The 23,525-nt window shown below is 50.2% G+C and overlaps 2 protein-coding genes across 3 annotated transcripts in view; one reads left to right on the top strand and one right to left on the bottom strand.

Annotated features, from left to right (window-relative positions):
• GSK3B (glycogen synthase kinase 3 beta) overlaps window positions 1–2,619 on the top strand; it is a 159,843-nt gene extending 157,224 nt beyond the window's left edge. For both annotated transcript variants that reach the window (XM_075437308.1, XM_075437297.1), the window contains one exon: window positions 2,426–2,619. In XM_075437308.1, the coding sequence (XP_075293423.1) occupies window positions 2,426–2,493 (68 nt within the window). In that variant the 3' untranslated portion in view covers window positions 2,494–2,619. The remainder of the gene's footprint in view (window positions 1–2,425) is intronic.
• A 12,984-nt stretch (window positions 2,620–15,603) lies between these two features.
• The window catches only part of CFAP91 (cilia and flagella associated protein 91), a 29,559-nt gene continuing 21,637 nt past the window's right edge, over window positions 15,604–23,525 (bottom strand). Inside the window, exons 13-17 of the mRNA XM_075437283.1 lie at window positions 22,334–22,555; window positions 20,908–21,056; window positions 19,600–19,691; window positions 16,107–16,402; window positions 15,604–15,790 (exon numbers count right to left, since the gene is read on the bottom strand). Of these exons, the coding sequence (XP_075293398.1) occupies window positions 16,125–16,402; window positions 19,600–19,691; window positions 20,908–21,056; window positions 22,334–22,555 (741 nt within the window). The 3' untranslated portion in view covers window positions 15,604–15,790; window positions 16,107–16,124. The remainder of the gene's footprint in view (window positions 15,791–16,106; window positions 16,403–19,599; window positions 19,692–20,907; window positions 21,057–22,333; window positions 22,556–23,525) is intronic.

Raw genomic sequence — 23,525 nt, 5'->3', positions numbered from 1 at the left:
TGAGCAGGCTCTGCACTCTGTCGCAGCCTGGGTGGACTGCTGTATATTGTATAAAGCCCCACATAAATGATCTTGGGCTGCACCACCTGGTTTATTTCATTTTTCACATGTGGCTTATATATTTCTCAGGAACTCCCCCATTAGAGTGATGATAAAAAAGGAGCATGTGTTGCATATGTTACATGAAGTAGCTTCATTCCTTCCTCTTTTTTCTCTATCTCTGCTCAGTAGCAGTGTAATGAGAACAATTTCAGCCTCCTCTATCTTCAGGAACATGAGATCAAAAGGCAAGTTTCAGTTCAGCAAATGAAACACAAGCACTCTTTGTGCACGTACAGAGAAATCCTCTGCCAACAGTACAGACTCCAGCTGGAGTGCTTGCATCAGGCGTGGCAGATGTTGCGTTAACTGGAGTTATCCATACCTGAAAATTAATCTGGAACAGGCACAGTGAAAGTTCAGAGTGTGGAAACTCTTAGCTGTCTGGCTGGGTCGCTTTTGGTTGCCGTGGTCATTGTTGGTGTGCCTGCATGTGGGGTTTGGGAATTCAGGGTAATTCTCCACAGAGGAAGATGTCTCTCGTGTGCAAGGCTAGCTTTGCAGAGAACATTGCCACTGTCGTCATGCTGCCCTGGCGCTTTAGCTGCCTGAGCTTTTTTTTATTGTGGTGGTCATTCCTTTGGGAGGGAGGGGTTGCAGTTAGTTTGGAGCGGGGGGGAAAGGAGCGGGAAACTCTCAGAGCAGTGGTCTGGCGTGCTGTGCCCACGGGAGGATTTCCCTTCCTTCCCACGTGCTCCCCGCAGCATTTCCTTTTCCAGTAGGCATCATCATCTCTTCCCACTTGCCCCTTGTATTCCTGGGTGCTGCTCTGTGCTTGATTTCCCAGTTTTGTTGCCTGTGTCTGTGTGTGTTACTTCATTTGTCACTCGGCCAGCACTGCCCGTCTCTAGCCTCCCATTCGTGTCGTTGCCTCTGGTCGTGGCTGCTCTTCCAGCTGTGGTCAGGTCAGCGCTGCAGGGGAGCAGAGGGGCTGCGCTGGCCAGGGGCTGTAGAGCGTGGCCCAGCTGCGTGGCCCCGCGAGCTCGTCTGGGCTGGAGGAGCATTCCTGCACCCCCACCGCCCGCTGGTTGTCTTTTGTTGTGCCTGTGGTTTGTGCTAGTCCTGCTGTCCTTCGGTCTGAGGTCAGTAAATGTGTTCGTACTTTTTATGAGCCCTTTTCCCTGTGTCTTTTCGAATGCACGGTTTGCCCAGTCTGCCCTCTTCTGTACTGAGGGTTTTTTTCTGGTGCAGTATTGATAGCTTTGCAGTTCACCTTACTTAAATGAAGTGGGAGAAAGGCATGACAGTCTTTTGTAGAAAACCTCACTTAATATGTTTTTCCCATCCCATATTTATTATGTGGAGTTTTTTATGTGTTTAACTGTTCATCCACTTATCGTGTTGTGACCGTGCTAATTAGATGCCACGTAGGATGGTTGCAGCTCAAGTCTGCACATTTTTTTTCCCTATCACCTCTTCTAAGAACAATTTTTTTTTAGAGAAAATACCTGCTGCATGTGGCATATGAAAACACAATTACAGTGAATTTCCTTTTGGCATCGCTTTGCAAGCCCTGTGTTTTCTTGGAATGCACTTTGACACCATCAGCTGTCTCTCTGCGGCGCGTTGTCCCTCCCAGAGCAGAGAAGGTGTTGGAGGCTGTTTGCAGCACAGACCTGATCCTCTAGCGATGTCACACGCTTGCGTAAACCTCGTTACTGGCTTCAGGCCTTGCTGTTCATCTGCTTCAGCAGTCCAGGCGGTGGCAGGTCTAACTTGGGCTGAGCATCAGGGAGTAAAGCAGAAGGCTTGGAAGACGTTTTCTGAGGCAGCCAGCGCCTGGGTGACACGGTGACACCCGAGCTGTGTCTGCCGGGGAGGCGGGCCCCTCCTGTTCACTGCCGGCGCTCCTTCGCGCCATGGCCAGCCCTTACGAGAGGGCCTGGCAGTGTGAAACTGCAGCACCAGCGTGGAACCTTCTGATGGCCACAGACACTCGGTGCCTTGGCTTTGGCGGTGCCGGCGAGCCTTGCCTTGCCATGAGAGTTACTGGGACGTAAGGTGGGCGGGAGACTTACTGCTGCGCGGGCTGGGTTCCGGCCTGCGAAATCCGCTGGAGCCCAGCTGGGCGTTGGCGTGCCGGCCTCCAGCCCTCAGCCGTGAGGCTGCCTGTGTCCTGCTGAAAGACCGGCCTCCCACCCCCGCCCCGGGACGAACCGCTCTCGGCACCCGCTGAAGTCGGGAGAGCATCCGACCCGGGCCTCGGCGGGGGTCGCGGGTTTCCCCGCGTCGAGAATGTCGTAGCTGTTGTTCCCAATGTGTCTGTATTTTGGAGGTAATACTGGTTGTTCTTCTCTCTTCCCTTCCTCTCACCTGTTGTTTGCAGATGTTAACGCAGGAGAACGAGTTCAGACCAATAGTGTAGCTACAGCATCAGCCTCCAACTCCACCTGAACCGGTACCAAGCAGCCAGCTGCACAGGAAAAGTCACCAGTAATTTGAGTCTTGCTCAGCAACACTGGTCACATTTGGAAAGAAAATTAAAAAGAGGAAAAAAAAACCCCGCAACCAACAAACCAACCAACCTGTTCATTTTAGTGTTCAATTTTTTATTATTATTATTGTTGTTCTTATTTAACCTTGTAAAATATCTATAAATACAAACCAGTTTCATTGTATTCTCACTCTGCAGGGTGTCCGGGGCAGGGGACTAGGTGGGGGGAGGAGGGAAAGCGGAGCAATACAACACACCAATGTCTCTCCCCTCGACAATCTCTTCATGTTGGAAGTTTGCTGTTGTGTACTTCAGAACCTGGACTTTTGCCTCATGCCCCCTCCCACGACAGAAAGAAGGAAAAAAAAAAAAAAAAACCCAACAAAAAAAACCCACCAAAACAAACGAAACCCCAAACCTCATTCTCTGCTGAAGTTCTTTTTTTTTTTTTTTTTTTAACCTCTTTTTTTATTTTCTTTTTAAGTGAAGTTTCGGACTTTGATGTAGTGCACAGCTTGAATTTGGTCGGGAGCTTAGCAGGAGTCATTCGACAGAGCTCAGCGTTTCTTGTCAGCGAATCCATAGCCCAGGCTGTCGGAAGAGCTGCCCCGGCTCGGCGTGGGGAGCGGGCGACGTGGTAGGAAAATAGGTTGCCGTGGGGCGGGGGGGAGGGTTTGCCGTGTGTCCGAGGCTTGCGCCGCAGGTGGAAGCCTTTCATTTTAAAAATCAGTGCTAGCGTTGAAAAACCTGCAGCTTCGTTGTGGGGAAAGTCTCGCCCGAGTGGGTTACGTATAATATAATACACACACATGCAGGCGCGCAGGCGGCTGGCTTTGCCGAAGCAGCTCCCTCGCCCCGGCGCAGCTCCTGCCCCCGCGTCGCGGGCCCGTGCCGGGCAAGCGGCCGGTCGGCTCCCGTCTTCAGCGGAGAAGAGCGGACGAACAAAATCCTCGGAGGATGCGGGGGCCCAGCCGGGGTGTTAAGGGACTTTTTGGAAAGTGGCCACTGTGAAAGCTTTTTTCTTTTTCGTGGTTTTTTTTGGTTGTTTTTTTTTTTTTCTTTTTTTCCCCCCTCTTTTTCTTCTCCCCCCCCCACCCCAGGCTTGCGATTTGAACAGGCTTCCCTTCCCCGAGGTGCATACAGGAAAAGGACACCAGGGTTTATAATGTGAACTGTAACGGTCTACTGGGTTATTTTGTAATATTTTTTTTTTTTAACTGCAGTTTTAACTTGCAGGATGCCACATTCTACGATAGTTCTGATTTTAAATCCACAGCTAGAATCTGTATTTAATTTCATCTTTTTTAACCTCTTGCTTTTTTTGATCTCTATTTATTGATGCGTGTTGCCACATCGCCATTATGTTTTTACATTGGTAGAATATTAATAAAATACACATCTGAGTGCTCTCAACAGTAATTTGTACCTGCTGACTTGTAGGAAAGCTGGCTATATTATGAGTGTGTGTGTATATATATTATATAAATATATACATGTATACATAGATACAATACTGCTTTTTTAATTTTGTCTACGATCTCGCCACAGTCTGACTGAAGCGTGAGGCGAGCGCTTGTTCTAGTCCCATCTGTCCAGGGTCCGGGTCCCCTCCCCGCGGCGGCGCGTGGTGGGAGCGGCCGCGTCTCTCTCCCTGCAGTCAAAGCAATATTCCTCGGGAAGGCGTCGGGCGAGCGGCCGGACGCAGCCGCGGCTGAGGAACGGGACTTTTGGAGACCGGAGCTTTTGTCGTAGGCTTGCGGCCGGTGTCCGCGCCGGCCTTACCCTCCCTCGGAGAAACTGTGGCCGCCTTTGGCGCTCACCGAGCTGGCGCTCGCCCCACGGGTCGCTGAGGCGAGCCGTTGCTGTTCGGGAGCGCGCGGGCGGACCTCGGCGCGGCCGGAGGGCAGCCGGCAGGAGCGGCGCCCACAGGGGTCTTGCTCACGAGCTCGGTGCGTTTCTTCTTGGAGCTTTTATCCTGTGGATGTGGGATTTGGGGGCTTTGTGTTTTTTTTGGCAACTGTCTCCTCGCAGCCCTGGAGCAGATCAAAGCCCTGCCCTCTCCCTCTGGCCCGACACGCGGCGGGTTTCGGGGAGGCAGGAGCTGTTTCAAGAGGTGAGTGACCGCCTACCGTGAAACCGATAAACCCTCGTGTCGCACCCCGCGGCGCTCCGCTGTCGGGCACGCGCAGGAGCAAAAAAAAAAAAGGCTTTAAAGCTTTTAAATTCTGGCTGGCTGCGAAGGAAAGCACGCCCACGTGTAGAAGCGGAGAGCTTTCGGAGTGCTTACGTGCGACTTCGTAGAAAGGGGCTGAAGAGCATCCTAGCGCGAGAGCTCAGCTGGTCGGTGTCCCGGAAGGTAAGTGACGGCGCGAGGCTGAGCCAGCGATCCGCGCGGCTGCGGGGGTCTTGGAAGGCAGGGCAGTGAGTGGCAGGGCGCGAGGCCGCCGACGCGTTGGCCGCAGGCGCTGGCGTTTGGAGGCGGTAAATCACCGAGCCTTTGCAAAGGAAAAATAGTAATAAAAATAATGAAGAAAAATTGCTGCTTGTGCCAGGAAACGTGGCTTTTCTTCTTTTTCCTTTTTCTGTTTCATGGAAGGCTGGCGGAGGGGAGTTCGGAGCTTTTGTCGCTGGTGTTGTGGCTGTGCCGGCGTCCGTGTGTGTCTTGTGTGTGCGTTAGGCTGGGGGAGGGTCGGGGGCGCCCCGCGGGTTTTGTTTCTTTCTTTCAAGGATCGGGACAGGATCACACACTCTTTTATACAAGTTAGATCCAGGTCTTTGAATAACCTTTTTTTGTAAATAAGAAAAAAAAAAAAACACCACAAAAAAATACCCACACAAAAAAACAAAGCTCCTCACCAAATTCAAGCTTGTACATTATTATTTTTGGTTGTTTTGGAATTTTGAGTTTTATTGTTTTGTATGTAAATATGTGGACCCGGGAACTGTTATTAATGAGCAAAAAGTTACCGTTCAGGGCAGTGATTCTGTTTAATAATCAGACAAAATGTAGATGAGCTTTTTAAAGCCATATAGTTTTAACTCTGTACAGTAGGTACCGGCCTGTATTATTGTAACAATAACTCTAGCGATGTATAGTGTATCTATATAGTTTGGAGTGCCTTCGCTTCCATGAGTTTTTGAATTTTATTTCCCCTTCTCCTATTTTTTTCCCCCCCACCCCTCCTTTATTAACGACGTCTGCCACCCCAAACCCCCATCTTTGCTCCCCCCCCGCCCCGCTTTCTAACTCTCGCAGTGCTGTAAGGTTTCGGTGATGCCCCGGTCAGCAGCGGAACGAAAGGAAACCGTCTCCACCGTCACACCTTTCGCTGGAGCCGTGGCGTTGTCCTCGGTGTCTCCCTGCCCTCTCCTCCTCCGCTCCCTCCGCGCGACCGGGTCCCTTCGGACACCTGCCCAGCGGCAGCTGCAGGGGCCCGGGGGCTCGGCCTCCCCACCCTCCCCACGGAGGGGACCCCGGGGAGGGGAACCCCTGCACCCTGCGGGGCCGCTGTGCTCGGAGCCCTTCGGCCGCGGCAGGAGCGGGGGCATCGCTGTCGGAGACCGCGGTGGCTTTTTCTGCCGGGGGGGGGGGCTTTCTGTTCCCTTCCTCTTCTCCCTGTTTTTTCCCCCGTGCCCCTCCCCAGAGTCACTTTTGTTTCCTGGAGATGATAAGTTTTACATGACTCTTGATTTCTTGTGCCCAGCACGAAGGCCTTGTTTCTAAAACTAGTTTGCTTGTGTTTTACTACCTTGTTAGTATTCCACATGAGATTGTCTTGAATGGGAAAACACTTCACTCTTTACCAAACCAAAGGTTGCTGTTTTATTTCGAAGCATCTCGTGTTCATTCCAGTGAAGCAGAGGCTGCACTTTCTTTCTGGTGACACGAAGGTCAGTGATGCCAAGCTGTTGGTGACAGTCTGCTCAGAGCTGTCCCTCTCTTCTTTTACTCTTTCGGGCTTGTTTTTAACCCAGTCCGGTCTTGATCTGTTCTTGACGTCAGCCCTGCTGTGGCGTGGGTCTCGGAGCCGGACTCGATCGCAGTCTGTCTGCCCTGATGAACACCCGGTCAAGACGCTGGTGTTACTTAATAGTAAACTTCCCCACCTTGCTAGGGGAATAAAAAGAGAAAAAGAAAAAAAAAAAAAAGACCTGCAGAAGAAAATTGGCTGGTAGAAGTCCCCTTATTTCGAAGCCAAGCTTTCCCTAAAATAACGGCAGGTGCCTGCGACTTGCAGCCTAAATTTCCCCCTGGTTTTCAGTACTTGGAGAAGTCGAAGCCAAGCAGCCTGTCCGACGCGCGCTCCCGCGCTGGGAACCTCGGCCACTGCAGAGAAACGGGAACAGCCGATGAGGAAGAGCGCAGTAGGGTGCTGGGTCCGGGCTCTGCCTGTCGGAGGCTGCCGGCGGGTTCCCCCGGGGTGGCAGCCGATTGCCGCGGGGCTCTCAGCCGGGGCTGCTCGTAGCTGGCTTCGTTTTGCAACACTGCAATAACGGCAAAACGACAGGGAAGGAAAACAGTACCTAAGGGGTTAGCTCGAGAAAAGTAGCTTCCTTGTGTTGGTCTTTCTCAATTTATTTTTAATATATATATATATAAAATATATTTATATATATATAATTTGCTTGCCTGTAAAATTTGCGTTCATTAATGTGTTGCTGATGGATCACTTGGGCCTGTACACACCAATTAGCGTGACCACTTCCATCTTAAAAACAGAAATCTAAAAATATATATATATATATTAAGGACTGTGGGTTGTATACAAACTATTGCATACACTTGTGCAAATCTGTCTTGATTTAAAGGAAAAGCAAAACCTGTATAACATTATTACTACTTGAATGCCTCTGTGACTGATTTTTTTTTTTTTTTTTTTTTTCATTTTAAGTATAAACTTTTTTTGTGGAAAGTATGCTCAATGTTTTATTATTTCCCCTGCCCCGTTCCCCTTGTAAATACGTTTTGTTCTGTGTGACTCGGTTCGGAAATAGTTAACTGGTACTGTAATTTGCATTAAATAAAAAGTAGGTTAGCCTGGAAATGAAATTTAAAAAATACCAAGTGTGTGGTCTTTATTTCGAAGTCTTGCCCCTTTCTTTCCTCCTCCTCCTCCTCCTCTCTCCCTTCTCCACCCCTTGCTCCTCGCCCTCACACCTCTTTCCACTCCGCAAGAATAGGTGGACGTGAATCTTTGTAATAATTAAACGAAAAACCACAAGAAACAAGCATGTTTTCTTAAATGAGCTGTGTAATTCCATGCTGTTTTTCCAGCGATGCCAGCTTGTCTCTGATACCGTTGGATTTGATGGAGAGAGGAACCCCGGGACAGAAATATTTCAAATTAAAACCAACCAATCTTCCTTTACCGTCCACCTATAGAGACGAACTTACGAACCTGTGTAAACTGCTGGCTTTGAATCCTGCGCTCCTGGTTGTTTGGGTTTTGGGTTTTTTATCATTTGATCCCATTAGTAATGTTATTTGGTGGTGATCTGTAAAGTTTGTCGAGACCGCGTCCAGTGGACCGTTCCTCCAGCAAATCAGCACGTAGCTATCTCTGAGTTGGGTTTCCGGTACTGGATAATGTATGTATTAAACATGACATGTCTATTAGCGCAAAAGAAAAAAAAAAAAAGTAAAAAAAAAACCTAATCAAATCCTTTTTTGGGCTGGCTGACCTGGCCGAATCCATTCTGTCGCTATCCTAAAGGCTAGATGCGAGGTCATGTGACTGCTGCTTCAATAAAAACAAATTTATATTGCAGAGAGGCTCCTCTTGCTTTGTTCGTGTGCCACGAGCCGCGGTCGTCCAGATGAAACCTCCTCTGCTCCGGAGAGGTGGGAGCGGGGCGGGAAGGGATGTCCTGGCTGGGGCCGGGGCGTGGGGGCAGCCGCCTGGCGACGGCTGCTCGGGCAGAGCCCTTGGTTTATCAGAGAGGCTGCCCATGCCCCAGTTTGGCTGGGACAGGAGAAGAGGCTGCTGTCCCCTCACTTACCTGGGTCCCACAAGGTCACCGGGATTCGGGCCGCACCTCCCTGGAGTGCTGAGAGCAGGGCTGCTCCGCTCAGCCAGCCCAGCCCTGGCGTGGAGGGCCAGTTAGCATCTGCCACGGCGTCACCGCTGCCCCAACTACAGCTCCCCGCTAGGTGAGTTGATCCATTTAAAGTTTCCCACTGACGGGGAGTTCATCGCGATCCTCAGTAATTTGGGGTGGTGGTGAATTATCCACGGGCACTTTTCTAGAGGTGCATGCACTGGGGCCTTCTGTCTGTTCTGCACTTCTCTCACTGCGCGTGCGAGCTGCAGGCTCTGCATCTGCACTGTCTGCGCATAGGAGCCCTCTGCTCCAGCCTCGGGTCTCTCTTCTGAGTGCCAGAGCCCCTTGACTGGGACCCAGTCACCTTGTGACTTCTTGCTACGCTGGCTGGAAGGGGATCTTTGGCTCCTTCACGCCTTTCTAATCTTTCCAAATTGTATCTCTGCTACAATGGTTTTTAACGCCCTCCTTCAGCAGTGGGTACCAAAGCCAGCGGCGATTCCCTCCAATGTCTTCCCAGAGAGCGTCTTGCAGCTGGTGCCGCTCCGTCTCCTTACCTGAGGATCGCATTCGCCCTTCTGCGCGGAGGCTGCAGTTGTCCGGTTTATCCATCGCTCCCTCCCGTTGTAATCCCTGCAAACGTTATTAAACTTTTATAGTTTCATCCCAACCACCGTTTAAAAAGAAATGATGAAACACCTTAGCATCAAGAGACAGTCCTCACGCAACCTTCCCAGCAACAGTCCTTCTGCCGCCATTCCCCAGGTGAAAATACCTTTCGAGACCTGTCTAAACCAGGTTCAAACCCACTTGGTTGCCGGTCACGCCGTCTTTGAATGAATTATAACGCTAATCCAAGCAGTACCAAGCCGAATGCGATACAAAAGTGTGCTCTGCTGACTTGCTTTGTCTTTAGTGACCAAGCTCCCAGCCATCTGGGCTGGAATTAAAAGTCAGTGTTGAGGCCTCTGGCACTGTTTGTTATCTGGAAGGTGGCAGCTTTGGAGCGGCTGGTGGTGAGGCCCAAGTGGCTTTCTCTTTCTGTGGCAGAAGAACAAGAGCCACAAAGGAGGAGGGAGGCAAGCGCAAAATGCGGAGGGGAGAGCGGGAGCGCCGCGGTTTGTGTCTGAGGGGCCGAGCCCGGCAGATGCTGCACGCCCTCCTCCCTCGGCTCAGGAAGGGCTTGGCTGGGCCGTCCTGTCTGCCCTTGCCAGCCTTTGGGCAGGGCTGCTCCGTCTTTGCTGGCTTTGCTAAACCAGTCGTGCCCAAAGGCCGCAGGGTCAGACCCGACCTGCTGCTGAAGCCAAGCTCTGGTGGGAAGGGGCGGCGTGCGGGTAGCAACACCGCAGGGAGCACAGCAGTATACCCAGGCTCGGGGCTTGGCACGAATGTCTTCCAACCGCTGCGGCTTTGGGGCAGAGACCGGTCCCCCAGACAAACTCCCGCTGGTGCTCATCGCAGGAGACAGCGCGGGGGATGGTGGTCAGGGCTGTGGGGGAGAGCGGGGCTTTCCCACAAACACCTGCGTTTGATCAATGCAGGAACACAGTCCTGGATCTTGCTGCACCCCCAGCCAGCTTCTGATGTCCTGGCACAGATGCTTTCTTCTTCGATATCCTGCTGCCCTCTGAGAGTCTGCGTTCAGCTGGGTCAGCTTCCCAGGCGGTCAGTGGAGTCAAAGCCTTCTCCTTCAGGGATTCCCCACTCTCTGCATCACCCATCTCCACTCGTGCTCTCCAGTGGCGAGGCTGGGTCCTCTAGGACAAGGTGGATGCAGAAGAACCCACCTCTTCCCTCGCGGCAGCTTGCAAGTGGCCGCAGCAGAGCATTTGTGGCCGGGGTGCTCTGCTAGGAGAGCCGCAGCAGGGCAGGCTGCAGGGCCCCCTCGCTTGCGGCTGAGGGAGAAAACGCGGCTGCGGGCAAACGAAACCTCGTCCCCAGGCAGAGCTGCCTGGCAGAGCACAGCCCCTTCCCAGCAGAGGGGCCACGGCCCTGCCGACGGCACAGTCTGGGTGTGTAATGGATTCCCAAGTGGAGAGATGGAGGGGCTGGGGTTGGTTTTTTGGCTGGTTTTTTTTTCCCTAAGCTAAGTTTTTAAAAACTGGTGGAATCCAGGAGTTAGAACAGGACTGTTCATCTCAGCTTGCTGCTTGAACGCCCTGTGCTTTCGGCCACCTCCGCGTGGTGAGCGTCCACGGGGTCCAGACGTGGGCGGCTGGGGCAGCAACACGCAGCAGGCCTGGTCAGGGGGAGGCCGGGGCTGCACGAGCGAGGTAGGGTCAGGCGGGCGGTGGGAATGGCACGGGTGCTTGAGAGGAGGCAAGAGGTGCTCATCCTCCTCTGGCCAGCCCGTCGGCTACCCCGTTATCGCTCTCGACCTGAAAGGAGGTTGTAGCAAGGTCGGTGTTGGTCTCTTCTCGCAAGTAACAGACCGTAGGATGGAGAGGAAACGGCCTCGAGTTGTGTCAGGGGAGGTTTAGATTGGGTATTAGGAAAAATTTTGTGACGGAAAGGGTTGTCAAGCAATGGAGCAGGCTGCCCCGATGGTGTCACCATCCCTGGAGGTATTTAAAAGATGTGTAGATATGGCACTTGGGGACGTGGTTTAGTGGTGGACATGGCCGTGTTAGGTTAACAGTTGGACGCAAGGATCTTAAGGGTCTTTTCCAACCAAAATGATTCTATGATTCCATGTTTCCTATGGCGGATAAGAGCAGGCGTGTCCTCCTCCCCCTCTGCAGCTCATTCCTGTAACCAAATCCTGTGCCAGGCAAGAGTGCTCAGGAGGCCGATGGTGATTGCTGGCAAAACCACCGGTGTCTGAGGGCATTTTTCCTCAAGGAGATCACTGATGCTGTTTGGAATGTTGCCATTTGTTAGCAGTCCGGGGAAACGAAGGGGGCTACGCAGGCGGGGAGACTTTGGACCATCAGAGTTACACCTCATTCCTCTTTCAAGATTTCTGTTTCATGGCACCAGGCCTAGGAATGGGTTGGTCAACGGAAGCTGTTTCTGCTGGCGACCTGCACAGCCACGAAATATGGTTTGCGTTTAGCTGGAGGCGAAAAACTTCCTTGGGCAGGTGGAGAAAGGCTTCAGCAGGTAAGGAACAAAGCCGGTGTTGGGAAGGGGCTGTAAAGGGAAGGGCTGGCTGTTACCGGCTCGGTGATAAACAGGAGGGAGATTTGTTCTTCGGATCGGTCCTGCAGCAACGTCAGGAGAGAGGAGCGAATGCAGCTTTTCAGTCTCCGTAACGCTGGTGGGAGCGGCTGCTTTCCAAACGCTGGCGATGTAAAACGGTGAGCGAGAAGATGCCGGCTGAGAAGGGTGTTCAGGGGTGACGTCAGGGCATGGTGAAATATTTCAGGCTTCTCGCCGCATCTGTATGCAGAGCACTGGTGGTGTTCACGCTCGGCGCTGACGTTGTCACCAAGAGCAACAGCATCGGGTCCTTGCTGCGCAGCTGCCATTAGCTCGCTGCAATTTGCCTTGCAGGTCGCACCGCGTGCTTCCAGCTGCTGCCCCGAGGGCGAGGATGGACATCCCCGTGCCCGGCACCGCCCGAGGAGCCCCAGGACGGGCAAGGGGTGCAGGTCACTGTGAAAGCTCCACGCAGGGGGAACAAGCCGTGATGCACCCCAGACGGCTGGGCACGGGCTGGGCTGTGGAACAAGTCCAACCGCCATGGACTAGCGGCCAGCCGCAACGGTGAGTGCTCGCAGGGCCGGTCGCAGCTCTCTGGTCTGCTGGGGACGGCGTGCTGAGCCTGGCGGGCTGGGGGGCTCTGGCCCTGCCTACGAGCGGGTGGAGGTGAGCAGCCCGGGAAGGAGACGGGAGTGGGACACCCCTTCCGAGCGCTCCACGGAGGACTGGGCTTTGATGGGTGGCAACAGGCCAGGAGAGGCGTCCTGGACTCCAGCTGCAGGAGGTGGAAGAAGCGGGGTGTGGGGCTGACGCAGCGTGTGGACAAACAGGGAGGACGAGAGGGAGCGACACGGCCGGAGCAGAGCGCCAGGGCTGCCTCTCCTCCCCGGGCGACAGCGTACGTCCCTCCTGTCGCCGGCGGGGACCTCTCCTCTCCTGCAGACGCTGCCCGTCGAGACCTTTCCCTGCCAGCTCCGCTCCCGCAGTGGCTGTGAGGAGAGCTGGGGGCCGCGGTCCGCAGCGGTCCCAGGCGAATCGACTTTGCTAGCCGAGGTGCATGTGTTACGTCTCGGGGAGTCGGTGGCTTTGGCAGGCGTTCAAAGCAATTCCTGCCTCTCTGGCGGGGTGGGGGGCACGCGTACAGAGCAACAGCTCCTCTCCCGAGCCCTGATTCTGGAGGGCGCGGAGGCAAGGAGGCTGGTGGAGGCCAAGAAGACACCAACTCACCAGTCCGACAAACACAGGAAAAGCTGCACGGAGAGGCCTTTGGTGGAAGCAGGGAGGCTGCAAGTGGGAGGAGGAGAAGTTAGTACCAGTGCAACTGGACCTTGCCTTTGGCGTGAGGCCCACGGCTGCAGGGTTATCCCCCTGCCCAGGCGCGCGAGGCTGGTCGGAGCCCACCAGAGCACACGGCAGGAGCTCTCTCCACAGCACCACAGCCAGGTCTGTGGCAGCGACTGCCGCGATGGTCATGCTCCTTCGCAGGGAGGCAGGAGAGATGGGAGAGCAGGGGTTTGTTGGGTTTTGATGCTGGCAAAAATGTAGCTGTAGCAAGCGTCTGGTGAAAAAGGTGTGTTGCTTCAAGCTGTCCTACCAGAAGTCCTTTGTGCTGGTCTGAGCACAAAGGACTTCTGGTAAAGGGTTAACGTGGTAGTGTTTGCTCCTTCCACGCCAAGAACCGTACGGGCAGGGAAACCCCAAGACCATTTGCATTCACTCCTTAACTGCGGAGAGGCCCATTTTTCCCCGTTCTCGCAGCGCAACCACCCAGAGGCTGGCGGGCTCAGCTGGTCCCCCGCACCCGCCAGGACACAGCAGCCAGCCGAGCAGCTCGGCCGGCCGGGCTCCCTCCCAGCGGGCAGCTGCTGACAGAGAAGAGGGACAAGCCGCATTTCCCCAGTGTTTCCACCGTGTTGGTGCAGCCCTGGAGGCATCTGCCACGTTTGTGTCGGGTACCGGCTCCTCCCCAGGGCTGTTCTGGCTCCTGCTAGGAGAGGGAATGGTGCGTTCTTGTGCTGTTGATTTACAATCCCAGTTCCCTCTCACTGTGCTGGTTTTCTTTCTCAAAGCACATTCTGCAAAGCTGGGGGAAAAAAAATAACCAGCCCCGCACATTGCAACTGAAAGCAGTTTCTAGAGCAGAGTTTCCTGCAGGAATCCTGCCACGGCCTTCAGTCTACCCGCCAGGCAATGTCATGTGGAAAAGATGGCTTTACCCTGACGGTGTCCCTTAAATCATAACAGAAGCCAAGACATTTATAGCTCAGCCTGTGCATGGCATCTGGAGTCCCCTGCCCCCTCGCTGTCATGCAGAGGGCTGTATCCCTGCGGAGGAGCAGAATGCTGCAACCTACGTCCCTTCCCACACCGGTTGGAATACTTCTGGCCTTTTTAAAGCCACCTCAAATTGCGCAACGAGCCCCATGGAGAACGTTTATTTTGACATACCATCTCAGAAATACAGTAAATGCCTCCATGGATCGGTCTTCCTGTTCCACTGTCCTGCTGCACCAAGTTTTCCATGTCTCGCACCACACTGGATCTCGTGATTCAGTTATCCCAGCTCTTTCAACCAGGCTAAATCTGTCCAAGGTGGCCTGAGGCAGAAGACCTGATCCCTGCGCGTCTCCTCCCACACTGTGGAGAGTGTTTCTTTCTGTATTTTTTTGCATTTGCTACCTTCCCTACATAGCTGTGTATGCGGTGAGAATTTTCCCCAGTCCCCAAACCCTAATGGGATCATCCTCAGAGTCCTAACCGAAACTCATCACCCATCTCTGACTCCTGCCAGGCTCTGCAGTACTTGGAGAGGCTGCCTGACCCCACCAGTCACCTGGTGTTCCGGGTTCAGTGGCCTGGTGACCAGCAGTAGTTTCTTGGTGCAGCTCCCATTTTCCTCTGTCCAATTTTTATTTACAGCTTGTTGGAATACAGTGGTATTCAGACTGATTTATCCCCTCCTTCTCTCTCTCTCCTCCCTGTCACTCCCCTTCCTCTCCCAGCCCAATCCACAAACCAGAAACCTGACACAATTTTCTTCTTGGAGTGCACCAATGAGCCTGAATTTTTGACCAGCTGCTGGCTCGTGTTTTGGAGGAGCAGCGCCGTGTTCAGGATCCGTTAGCTGGACCACACCTGAGGCTGCACAGAGCCAGCGCGGAGCACGGGCTGTCAGTTACAGAGAGATGGTGGAAGCAGGCAGAGATCAGCCCACTGTCACGTTAGCACTGCGAGCTAATGCTGCCATTTGTTGCGCAAGTTGGAGCCATCGATGAGTAAGCATTTCGGGTGTGGCGGTGTGCCTGCGCCCGCTCCTCCAAAAGCCGGTGCGTTTGATGTCGGTGTAAATGTACCTCTCAGATGCTAAACCCACAGACGTCAGGAATTTTGACAGGTGAGTGCTGGGGAGCCGAGCAAGTCCCTGACAGCTCTCTGATCAGATGCACTGCGCCTGTCTGCAGCCTGCTGATTCCTGACATCCTGAGCTGGAGCACCCCCATGCTCGCAAACAAGGCAAAGGCAGCAGCCTTTCTGCACAGTCCCCTGGAGCTGGAAAGCCAGAGTGACTAACACCGTTCTCAGAAAAATAAGATTCTTTCCAGAATTGTTCTCCTTTGGGACGATAAAAAGCAAGAAGAGTTCAGACCAAAGAGTAACATTTCTGGAAAAGCCGCAAGCAGCGGCTAATGGGTTCTTCGCACAAGCTGCATCAGCCCCCGCCATGTCATTCTGCCATCACCCAGCCTTAGTTCTTCGTGCCAGACACTGCCTGGTTGGCAGGAACCACTTTGCTGAGGTCAAGGGCACTTTTTCTTTATGCAAGGACTAATAATGTGAAAAAAATGATGCAAGATCTGACCATTTTCATTCAACTTCAACCCTTTATTAACAGCAGTGCTAACGCAAAAAGTCACTCTGCTTCGCTCCACTGAGGAAATCAGTGGCACATGCTTGAGAAAAGACTCTGCGTATGGTCTCAGCTCACATTCTCCCACTGCTGGAATATTTTTTCATTTAATGTTATTGGTGCAAGGAAATATCATAAAATGCCCAGGTGCAGGTCTTTATAGTCTGCGACAGGAAAACAAACAAGGATGCTAACATTGTTTTCTCACTCAAGCTTTTCATAATAATTAGAAGAGGCAAATTAGCTAATGAGGTCCAGAGCTAGTTGGGGAGGGGGTGGAGCGGGCTGGACTGGGACTGCCACACCAAAACGTACACAGAGTGGTTCCAGGACAGCATTGCTGGCAGGCAGCACGAGGGACAGCCCAAGGGAGAGAGGGGATTTTCCATTCTGGGTGGCCGGAAAAAAAGTAAATATAATGTGCTTCCCTTCCCTTCACCATGCTCCAAGCTCAAATCACAGAGGGGAAGGGAAACTCACCTGGCTCATCTTCTGTCTCTAGCAGCCTGTGGGATCCTTGTCTGATCCATCAGAAGGGTTCACTGCTGTCTCTCCTGGGCTTTCTTCACACAGAGGTTTAGCTAGTTCACGTGCAACTGGGGCAGAGCAAGTGCTGTCAGCTGCGCTGCGTCCAGCAGCTGTCCCAGCAGGAGGATCGCCCTTGATCTCGCTGGCAGATGTTTCCCGATGTAGTGCCAGATCAGCCATTACCCTCTCTGTGTGCCTGTGGATGATCTGATGAGCAGCATGGATGTGTTTTCTTTGGGACTGCCTCACTGCGCATAAAAAGAGGTAAGGCTTTTACTTGGAAGTGTACAGTGAAGTGTTCTCTGCAGGGGAGAAGGGAGGGATAGCTTTTAGCCTCCCTGCAGCTGTGGAAAAGCCTATCTCAGGGAAAAAAAAAAATCATGCCCTTCTAACTTTGGCTGAAAGTGTTCTACTGCCACCTAATAGCAGCAACCAACTCTGCATTTCACTTTGAAGACCAGTCCCCACGGTGGGAAGCAGCCAAAGCATTTTCCTTTCCAACTTAGGGCACAACTGCCCATGTTACCAGGCTTTAAAACAACTTCTCCTTCAGTGTCTGTTAATTGCAGCAGGTCTCTGGAACACTGGAGCTGATATCTGCCCTCTCCTATGTTACGATTTTGCCTGCACTGAGAAATTCTTACTAAGTTCAGAGTAAGACTTTGAGACAGTATAGACACATTAAGTCACCTACCTTATGGTCTCCCTTTTGCTACTGCAGGATTGGTCTTTACCTCGTTTTACATTTTTCACCCAATATCTCATTTGTACATCTTTCTGGCACACCTCTTCGGAAATAACTTCCCAAGCCAAATCATTCACCCTACAATTCTCTTCATTGCTCTTCAGTGTTCTTTGTTCTCTTTTTCCCTCTCTAGACTTAGGATTCTGGTAAACAATCACGGGGACTGAAATACTGCGTGCTTCTAAGAAGGGTGTGGGGAATGGTGCAGGACCGAGCTGTGGCTCTCATCATGTCACTTCCCCGCAGAAGTCCAAGGCTTCCTTGTTGCTTTGGTCTGTTGACGTTGTAAGGCTGAGCTGTACCTTCACCATGAATCTGAACCACCGGTGTCTTGCATGCTGTCACATAGTTCTGCGTACTGTCACTGACTCAGCCGCTCAATGTTTCTTACCCATCCTGTTTATCTTTACCCATCTCCCAGGTCCCTTTTGTCGACAATGAATGCAACTGGATCTCGCTTGCATTTGAAAAGCTGACCTTCAGCTGCCAGCTCTCAGTTCCCAGGAGACCTTTCTCCACCCAAGGCATTTTGGCTCCAATCAAGTACGCATGAACTGCATCAACTACACTGGGAATACTCTCCTGGTATTGGCTGCAGTCCCTTCCTCCATCCACAATGACTACCATCTAAAAGAAAGCGGGCTCAAATTGGTGAGTAATTGTCCTTTCAAAAGCTTCATATCTTCATAAAAGCACACTGACTTCTACTTCCAGGGAGAAAGGGTTCAGAAGTGAGTTACAGAGGTTTGAAGATGAGCCAGTATTGCATAATCCCTGCTTTTATGCATAGGAATGCAACAAAAAGAGGAGGAGGAAAAAAAAGAGAGAAGAAAAGACTAGGTAATGGCAAAATGGAGATGTTTACAGGGAAGCTAAAATGTAGACAAAGACTGAACTTGCAGGCCCTCAAATCTTTGTTCTACAAATGGATTTGCTCCTCTGGCAGGCCAGACAGCTGTGCTCTCAGATCGCTTCCTGCTGGTTTCAAGGAAGATGTATGCCCAAGCACACGCCAGGTTGCTATAACACAGTTTCATAATGAATAATCTGGCTCACTATAGGGAAAGTTCTAAAAGCTGCCACAGAAATGCAATACACTGATGTGCTCGTGAGATCTCATGCCATTTCATGATAGTATTTTCTTTGGATTTACATGGAATAGTTACGGATTCGGCTTCCTTGAAGGTATCACTGTGCAGGAGGTTGTGTTCATCAGAGCACACATTTGGTAGAATTCAGCTCTCTTAAGTGTACGGAGTCCTCTCCACCCCATGCTGCAATAGCAGAAGAGACTATGAGCCAAGTCTCTTCCTCACACTCGATGTCTGCTGTCACAAGAGTATTGTGGCCAATTTCACCTGACCACGTTTGAAGGAGGTCTTTATCACCCATTGCTCTAGCTCTTCCTTCAGCATCCACTTTAATTTTTGCCTGGGTCTAGCTCTGCTTTCCATGCAAACCCACCGTAGCTATCACAGATTTTGAAGATTTTTTTCCTTTGTTGCTTGGGAGTGCTTCTGAGCTGCTTTGTTCATCAGCTGCTGTTGCATTTAAGCCCAGTACATATTTTCTTGCTTGCTGGTACCTCTGTATGTCCAGAATCCTAGGCAATCTCCAGGTCTCTTTCTGTTCTCCTTTCCGAGACAGGCTAACCTGTGTGTGTTATTGCCCGAGCTGCAGGCTTCTTTGACTAAAACTACTTCAGCTGCTTTGGTAGGCTTGTAGAAGCAGGGCTAAGGAGAAGGGAGCCGATGTAAGCTTATGCAGAATTGCCAGCTGCTGAATAGATACTGTTGTTGTGACAAACACACAAACTAGGAAGAAAAAAGTTTGCACAATTCAGAGACCACAAAATGTGTTTGCAGGGTTTGTGTTTTCATTCACAAAGCAACAGAAAAATCAATGAAGTAAGTGCCTTTGTTCTCAAGTCAGAGAAGTACACTGTGGCAAGGACCACCTCAGACTCTACTGTGATATAATTGCTTTTCTTAGGTTATACCAACTTTCTATGGGTGACTGGTTTAGTCACGGTCTTCTGAGTGTGCTGGTCAGTGGAAACATCCCCATTAAGAACAGCCATTTATTCATGATACTCTATGTAATACCCAGGTTTCCTGGGCCTTCCCCTCTGTATTTTGGCAGATTCTGCTCCATTTTGGCTAAACAGCAGCAACCCTCACAACTGCAAGAGTATCTACTTAAAACATGATGCCACTACAGCCAACCCTACAACTTTATCTTTGCTTCTAGCTCTCAATCCATTGAGGAAGGAGTGGGAAAGCATACGAAAGCGTATAATCTTGCTTCCACACATGGATTATATTTAACTAATCTGCCTGTTAAAGACTTCTACAGTGTTTATAAATTGTCATATAATGGACTATTCACAGCCATGCTACTTAGAGACTTTTCCCGATTTGTTTTTGAAGGTGCAATGGGCTGCTTCTTCTCATGTAGTGTTATTGTCGCAGATAGATACACCAAATTTACACCAGGTCTGAATTCAGGCCACCATTTTAAAGGACTAAATCTCATGAGAAATGGTGAAAAAGCATCAGAGGGCTTAACTTTTTCTACCACCAGAGTGCAAAAGAGGAATCTCAGAGAACTGAGACAACTCCTGGCACTGCATCTTTCAATGAGGTAGAGTGAGGCAAGTGAATGAGTTCATGAAGAGAATAAAGTCACTGGACTCCTTACCTTTTTCTCTGATTGCCATTTTCTCAGCTTCTGGAATCAGGAAATCATAAACCAGCTCTGCTACAATCTCTTCTGACTGTAGGCGAGTTCGGCTACAGAACAGACGCAGAGCACTATTAGTATTTTAATATTCTTTCCAGACCATCTCTACAAACGCAAGACTCCCTTGTAAATATTCTCACTATTTTCAAGGGAGTGTATTGTCATGGAAGTAATTGTCAGCTGGGTCTCTCTTTATCCTACAAGCAGGTGACAGTGTGACTATTCCCCTTTGCACTGCACTGCCGATGTGTTCAACACTGCATTGGAAGGCGATATTTCCGGGGAGAAGATCACTCTAGACTCCTTATCCTCGAAGGCGTTTAGGAGCCCAGATCTCACTGATAGCAAACTGAGTTAGGCAGATACCTCTGAGGACTTGCATCTTTGTCAATTTAGTCTTTGGCCCATTGCTGAGTTTGCTAAATTCTTCCCTTTTGTGACTCTGCATTTGGCTGGGCCCCATGCTCTTTTCCATGCCAGTGTTTGGTGGGTTCCCAGTTGGCCCAGGGGCTGCATGTATTATCTACGCTTCACTTTCCCCAAGGATTTCAACATTCTGGTTGTATTCATCTAGTTACAAAATACACAGCTGCTGTACCATAGGAGAGTCACTGTGTCATTGGGATTTTTATGGCTCAATTCCAAAAAAAAAAAGCATAGAAACTGAACCGGAGGTTTGGCAGGTCCTAAAAAGTATTCACTGCTGATGCCCCATCCAAACACAAGACTGTGGTGTTCTCAACAACTTACTCCACTCAAAGTGCCTTGTCAGGCAGCCATCAACATGACTGACCCCCATGGACACTGGCAGTTTCTTAAAGAACAGCCACCCCAGAATGAAAGACTGCTGTACAGCTGTATCTTTTAGCATCTCTTTCAAACCGATTTTTTGTAGTAGTGTAAATAAATGAAAAGACCAGTATGAATAGGTATTGCTTTAGGCAGTTCCCAGATTCACTCAAAGCTCAGTCACAGCATCACATTGGCATGGAGAAGTCTAAAAAGGGTGATTCACAGATCCCACAAGCTATTTGCAAAGGGAATCTGGCACATGGTGTATAGAAAAAAGGCTCTGATGGATTTCTGCGTGTGTACCAGGTAGTAACAGTGTGGTTCCCATACAGCAGTCACACTAATGAAGCGATCACAAACAGTATTGCTCTTCCCCTCCCAGGTCTTAGATTACACACGTAACCACAGATGCAGATGGTCAGGCAGCTTCTAAACTGCTGTAAACAGCCTCTAATGTGCCGTTTAATAACGTACCGACTTTCCATTTCGTAAGCAATGTCATTGATTTCTACAGCCATTCTCTGAATCTCTTCCCTGGCTTGTTCTTCAGCTGTGCTCTCCATGCTGCTCAGGATTATGTCTTCTAAGTAGGATTCAATAGTGCTCTGGTGCACTTTCACCACCTGGAACAAAACACCAAGACATTGTTCCTCTGCCTATTGCTATGCCAGGAGCGTGGTGGAAGGGGATTTCCAAAGAAGCAATAACAACAGATTTTCACCAGACCCTTCATTTCACACAGGCCAGCCTGAGATTTGGTTTCAGAGGTGCTTTCTGGGAAGAATAACTGATGTAAAAGTTTATTTTCTAATCATTCTTTCTGAGAACTAATTGAATAGAAAGAAGTGCAGGAAAGAACCGTTGGTGGAAGAAAAACTTCTCGGCAGATCCAGTTCTGCTGCAGCAGGTTAGTTCCGTGAACGCAATGGCAGTTGCTTCCTCAGTTCTCACGGTACCCTGAGCAACAACTGCCAAATAACTTCTGTAAATTAATCAGCTTCATTCAAGCAAATCCTGAAGGAAAAGGTTTTATCAAGCCAGTCAAAATAACATAAATTAAACCAAGATAAAATTATTGGTTTCCTTGTATGGTTGTAGAGCAGAGATTCTAGAAATGGGTGTTTTCCTTCTGCTAGTGTGACGGGCATAAGCTCATGGCACTTTGGCCCTCCTTGCTCCCCACTCAGTGATGCAGAAAACATAAGAGGAGCAACTAAAATTAAAAGAAAAATAAACACGATGCCAGACTTTCTGTATTAACCTCCTCCCACAAAGTTTGAAAATCATTGGTTTAGTCAATTAGGCTCCCACTCCTTCCTTTCAACTGGGAGAAAGGAATATGCTTCATGCAGTCAGGAGCTAGGGAACATGAATAGGACTATAGAACAGTTATGGAAAATGGTAATTCAGGATTTTTGTTTCTGGATTTCAAAGTTATCTTATTCATTATCATTACTTCAAAATATATTCTGTACCTCTTGTTAGCTGCAGTCCGCTTTTGGGGGGCAAAATCTTTCCAAAACCTTGTTTAAAGGCATCTTTCCTGGGAAAGCACTTAATAGTTCTGCTGGACAGACCAAGTCCTGACAAAACATCATTCCTAAAGATGATCTAGATACATCTGTTCTCTACAGGCATTTGTTGTGGAAATTTAGAAACCTACATCCATTCATGATATGCCTAACAGTGCTGTCTTATAGGGGTATTCAGATCATCCTTCATTTGATGGCCATGACTCTTTTAGGAAGGAATCACCCTCTCTTCACTAGGATCTCCCCCTCAATTTTAAGACTAGCTGTCACCAAAGTCAGAGCTGAAGCACCTCCCTTCCATCTGGACCTTCCCACAAGGAGGCAGTTCCTACAGACCACCCACAGTCCCACCAGCCTCCCTCTCTTGCCTGTTTGAAAATCTCATCTTCTGCCTGACGCCGCCTCTCTTCCACCTCACGACGTCCGCTCTCCTCTGCTTCCCGCATCCGCCTCTGCCTCTCAGCCAGCATGACAAAAGCGTGGATCTTCCGTTCTTCTTGCAGCCTCACCAGCTCTTTGGACAGGAAATCAAATATGTTCGCCAGTACCCTTCCTTCTTCCCTGGCCAAGTGGTTTTCAGCTGATGACAGCTTTTAAAAAAAAATGCAAAGAATTGTGTTACAACCCCCAGGAATGTTGTTCAAAGCCCCAGGACTACCACAGGCATGTGAAACAGCTCTGCAACATCCACTCAGACCAACCACGGGACAATCCTAGGAGTTTTGCACTTTTCTTGTTTTACATGTGCTGGCCTGGGCTCTGCATAATGTATGCTCCTGTACAGAGGCTCTGATAGCATAATGAGGCTAAAAGATGGCAAAACCATCAGGGCGGGAATAGTCCCAATACTGTCACACTAGGACAAGCAGCCCCTACGCTTGGGTGGGTGGGAGCAGATAAAGCACCTGACACACTGTATTGCAGGTATTATGAACCGCTTTTGTGGCTGAGTATAACCAGAATAGCTGCTGAGGCCATCTGCTTGCTACTGCCCAGACCAAGAAAGGGGAGCTATAAAAGTGACAACGAAATTACTTCAGCTGCATACCCTCCATCTTTCTGTGCTAAGCTTAGCTAGACCAGAACAGAAAATTAGGATCAAAAGTTGCAAATGAAGATTCTTTCTAGCATGTGGAAAGTAAACCCTCAATCTTTATGAGCAGGAAGGTTGAGTAAAGGTTTAGGTAACCGTGTAATTGAGTACTGCCACATTTCTATTCTCTCCTAAGGATACAAAATGTTTGTTACAGTTCAAAGCCATCTCAGTGACATGGTATGTATCTGGCTGGACATTTGTGATGGGACCAAAGTGATTCAGCTTGCTGAGATAATCACAGAATAGTTTGCATTGGAAGGGACCTTTAAAGGTCATCTAGTCCAACCCCCCTGCAAGAAGCAGGGAGTCCCTACACTTTTAGGTATTGAGTTATTACCTAAAACTGTACAAGTTACTGACTGCTAACAAATTTAAATCCTCAGCAATTACACTGAGTTTGCAGAAGAGCAAGAGAGACCTAAAAATTCCAGGTAATGGAAAATCAGAAAGTCTATGACAGAGCT

The sequence above is a fragment of the Opisthocomus hoazin genome, chromosome 1, assembly GCF_030867145.1.
Source record: "Opisthocomus hoazin isolate bOpiHoa1 chromosome 1, bOpiHoa1.hap1, whole genome shotgun sequence".
NCBI classification, from domain to species: domain Eukaryota; kingdom Metazoa; phylum Chordata; class Aves; order Opisthocomiformes; family Opisthocomidae; genus Opisthocomus; species Opisthocomus hoazin.
This window is presented reverse-complemented; position numbering and strand designations above follow the sequence as displayed.